This window comes from Asparagus officinalis, chromosome 6 (genome assembly GCF_001876935.1).
Source record: "Asparagus officinalis chromosome 6, Aspof.V1, whole genome shotgun sequence".
Taxonomy (NCBI): domain Eukaryota; kingdom Viridiplantae; phylum Streptophyta; class Magnoliopsida; order Asparagales; family Asparagaceae; genus Asparagus; species Asparagus officinalis.
In genome coordinates, this window is record NC_033799.1 from 48,662,521 (window position 1) to 48,667,486 (window position 4,966).

Below are 4,966 nucleotides of genomic sequence, written 5' to 3' on the forward strand. Positions count from 1 at the left end.
CCTTAAGAGCTTAAACTGTGTATACTCCAGCAGACGTACGAGTATAAACTATGTCAAACGCCGGACAACGCGTTGTAATGAAGCCTGGACGCCGGACAACGCGTCACCAGGAAGCTCAAACGCCGGACAACGCGTTATAAATGAAGATTCAACGCCTATGACTGATGATTAGTTCTGTGTTGAAGCAGCAAACTCGAGCTAAAAAGTCAGGAAATCAAGAATCGACTTCAAGTTCAAAATTCCGACAACAGTCAGACAATAAATGCAGCACCGAATTCCTTACAGATGTTCGACAAAGCACCGAATAGCATGAAGGAATTGAAGGAATCCAGAACAGAAGCCATTCCAAAGTCCTGTTACACCGACTGAAGGTTGGGACAATCACATCCAAAGTATTCCAGACTCTTCTATAAAAGAACGAGACTGAAATACTTTGGAGGGGGTATCTGTAGGCGTATAAAATTGCCTATAGGTCCCTTGAGTAGCTCGACGACGCCGATTCAACAAAAGGACCATCGGGCGACGTATCCAAGCAAGACCTTTAGCCCGCAAACGCCGAAGCCAAGCTATACGCGATGGAGCAGGTTAACGAGGCGACGAAGTCAACAAATCGCACTCAAGTATCGGAATACATCCACTCGCATGCGGAATCCAACCAACAGTTTCGGGGAACCACCGAGTCATCCAAACAAGAGCGAACTCGGATGGATCACGATCGAATCAAGATCAATTCCGGAACCCGACTTACTGCCAAATCTGGAATCAAGTCAACGAGTCGTTTCCAGGTCAATCAACCACACAACAGAAACACAACCGAATCAAGTCCAGATCAACAACGAAGCACAGAACCGGACAACGGAAAATGAAGGAACGAACAACACCCGGAGGGGCTCGGCCGGAACCGAGCCACCTCAGAGCCGAGCCACCTTGAGGTGGCCGGCCACCTTGAGTGTCGGCCACACGTGCACACGGGCACAGTGACGCTTGGCTATAAATAGGAGAGGGGGTTGTTCATTTTGAGGGGTTGGAAAATTTGGAGAGAGGCGAAGTCCTGCTGGATTGGAGACTCAGAACTAAAAAAAAAAGATCTCAACTTTGGGCTTCGAGGACTTGGACATTCAGATCTGGTGCTCGGTGACCGTCAACATCAAATAAGGCAGGTTTTCGAGAGGACCGGATCTCAGATCTACGCAGACGTACTCCGGATCTAAGCTTGGTCTTAGATCCCGAGACTTGGACGATTGTTTCCTTGGTGAATCAATCCTCCCCGGCTATTATTCCCTTCGTGGAATAATACTCGTAGTACTGCCTAGATCTGACCGGATCTAGATCTCGCGGTGGTCCACGGATAAACCCCGGCGCAGGCAAAGAACCCACAAAGCGAGCGACCGCAAAACAGGAGCTCGCGATTCGTTCGACAAACAAGGATAAAAGTTGTAATTTTCATTTCTTTTCAATTTGATTTTCGTTGTAACCGGATCTTATAAAAAGACCGGATCTTTGTAATCGATAAACTGTTACAAGAGTGTACAATGGAATCATTAATGAAGAAGACAACTATTTTCCCCCCGAACACCTTGTGTGAACCCAGGGGCGTCACAATAATAAATAATGCAGAAATCAATACAGTCAAATGATACACAAGTCAAATCAAAAAATATAGTGTAAAAATAATAACACATAAAATAATGACCGATTCGAGGAAAGAGAAGTTATATGAAGAGAGTGTAGTCGGGAAGTGACGAGACAAGAAACAGTGGGAAGCTCCGGAGTCAAAAAGTGATAAGGTAGGGACTAAGACATAATTTGTCTAGATAATAGGATAAGGGCTAACTATAGTCTTATGGATGAAATATGATATGCTTCTAAATTATCCAGTATATTCTTACTAGTGGGAACTCGGGACCGTGACCTACATGGGCCACCATAAAAACTTGTCACGCCCCGCTTCCCACAATACTGGGGAATCAAAACGTGAACAAGCCCGCGACAAATTAGACTGAGGAGAAATAAATACTAGACCATTTCCACTCAATCTAATACGCTAAGCGTAAATATAAAGTGCAAAGTCACATGTCCCCGATCACATTTAGCAAGAATAGAATAAACAACTCAGAACAAAATGATACATATCACAACTTGTCACGCCCCGGGTCCAAAACGTGATAATTTGGAGCGTGACTCGGTCAGCAATGTAACCATGCAGTTACATTCACGCCTCTGGATCATCTTGTATACAGTTATATTGCTAAAAGAACTACTACATAGAGCATGTAACCAAAATAACAAGGGAACTAGATAGATAAAGAAAATTCTAAAAAGACTAGTTCTCTTACATGTCCATAACTATTCAAAGTAGGAAAGAGGAAAAATACATCTTAGTTTCGAGTACCACAAGTGATTTTAAGAAAGACTCAATAACTGAAGCTGAGAGAGAGAAGGTGATCACTGTCACTGGTCTTAATCCTTAAAGTTCTCTTGGTCCTGCGAAGAAAGAACAATTCCCAAATCTGGGGTATGCAAACCCCAGGGGAGTCAGAAAACTCCCAACAAGCATGTAAAATGAGGAAAGTTATGCACGTGTAAGTATAAGTGGTAGATATAAAGAAAAGATAAATTCTAAATTTACAGTGATTAAGAAAATGCTACTCTTATAAATCAAAATAAGATGAAAGGTCAATTAAAGATGATAATTCTAAACATGTATATCAAATAAGGTCTACCCTAAAGCATACATCTTATACCCTATACTAAAAAGGAGGTAAGATTTAGAAAACCACAATATGAGAGATGAGTACGTCGAGGAAATAATCCAAACAATGAAACCCTTATATATACTATATATCTCAAATTGTAAATCTCTAAATATTAACTCCCAAAATTCTATACACAACAATATCAATATACATCACCCATACTTCATCCAGGTCCATACCGTGCATGCCAAATCTATCACAAAGCATATAAGCACCTTATTCTTATTTTACAGGTTATTTGAATTAGAGAAGAATATTTTCATGTATATAAATCGGTTCCCCGTAAACCGTCCCGGGAACATGGCTTCAAGTCAGAAATTGGCTCTTTGGCCCATGTATATATATATATAACTCAGGATATCAGGAATGCGCATATGCCCATTTATATACATGTTATATTCTTCATCTAATTCTCCTTTATAAACCCCATGGTTGTCGATTAAAATTTAATGACTATGCATGAAATGTTGTGCACTAACCACAGAGTTACCGTGGAACGACTTCTGTAAAACTATGAAAATAACCGTGACCAGAACATGTCTAATCAAGATAGGTGCATCGTCTAGTCGATGTTATAATAGTAATAGCCAAGGAAAAATCTCATATCGGGATGTCGATATCGAGAGCATAGCTATGAAAGCACGCTTATAAATCATATTTTTAACCGAAGTCGTCTTCATGCACAGTCTCTCCTATTGGAAGACAATTAGGTGATCAAACAACAATAAATTTTCCATCCAGACAAACATGTCAAACACATTAATTATCAATACCATACCAACCTGAAATGCATATACATACAAATATACTGTCTAGACGGATATACTAGAATAATACTATTTGATCCAACAGTTCTTATATCTTACAGTATGTGGGACAAAACCCTACGTAATTGGACATGAGACATTTGATCCAACACTACCAGATAGATAGTCATTCTTTGCTGTATTATTTTGTTATTGCACTACCACCAACATATTGTTATTTCAAATAATAGTATTTGATCGGTTGGAAATATCCAATAGTATTAAGCTTGATTGTCTCAGTCCTCGAAAATTTTCTAATTTCTTTTTTTCCATGGGCAGGTATCAGGCTTCTACCTCTGGACTCTGTACAGATACATCCATTACCTTGGACATGGTGTTGAGCTGTTACCTTACCATTTAGCTCCAGTTCACCTGATTCTAACCATTCGACAAGATTCATTGAAGTACATGCATGCAGAGAAGGCACTCTTCTACGTGTACACACATGCATGGCAACAAATGTACAAAAATGTTTTCTCAATTAAATATAGAGAAGTAAAGAAACAAAAGAAAGGATCAATCGACAAGGCATCTACCTCAATATTCAAATGAGCCCACGCCTAGTAGACATCGTAGGAAATCTTCTTATTCATTCATCAGTGTAATAATTTCACATCATTTCAAAACATTATCTATCTAGACTCTGTGTGATTGAGACTAAACTTATTAACACTTTAATATATTGGTAGGTGCACAGACGGTGATTAGTGGACCAAGTGGAAGATTAGCAACTTATTTAAACTCTATGTAAAGGGTGTTATGTTAGGCCGATTTCATGCATTTGAGAAGGCTCATGAAAAATAGGAGATTCATGGTACCAGGCTTAAAATAAATGGAACGCCCTTCATGAAATACTAAGCAAAGACACAAGGATCAATCTACATAGTATTATAAGTAATATCTTTAATAATTCTATATATAGAAAATTTCACGTAGATAAGAGAAAGAAAGCCAGAGAGAAGGGAAAAATAATTGCGGCCCTATTTTAGTTGAAGATGAGTACGTACATGTCAGTAATCAACTAGAAGATCTGTTGAGAACAAGGGAGGATTTGCAATGGAAGAAATCGACAATTTCAAACAAAGAAAGTAGTAAACAATTGGTGATTATGAAAATAATAATAATAATAATAAATATGGCGATCACTAAAAGAGTTAGAAGATAAAAATGCTTGCAATAAAACAGTCATATGAATTGAAGATAACAAAAATAAGTCAAAATATGCTTGCATAATAATAATGAGAACGAATTCAACAAAGAGCAAGACAAAATTGGAGAGAGAGAGATCGAAGGAGAAGAGGGAGAGAATGGGTTGGCTCTGAATAATTGGAGAGAGAGAGAGAGAGAGAGAGGAAGATGATGAAATAATAAGAGAGAGAGATCGAAAGGAAATGTGAGTTGGTC

The 4,966-nt window shown here is 39.0% G+C and overlaps 1 protein-coding gene across 1 annotated transcript in view; it reads left to right on the plus strand.

Moving 5' to 3' along the window:
* Positions 1 to 4,114, plus strand: part of LOC109846152 — a 28,780-nt gene extending 24,666 nt beyond the window's left edge. Inside the window, exon 3 of the mRNA XM_020415375.1 lies at positions 3,842 to 4,114. Coding sequence (XP_020270964.1) covers positions 3,842 to 4,114 — 273 coding nt within the window. The remainder of the gene's footprint in view (positions 1 to 3,841) is intronic.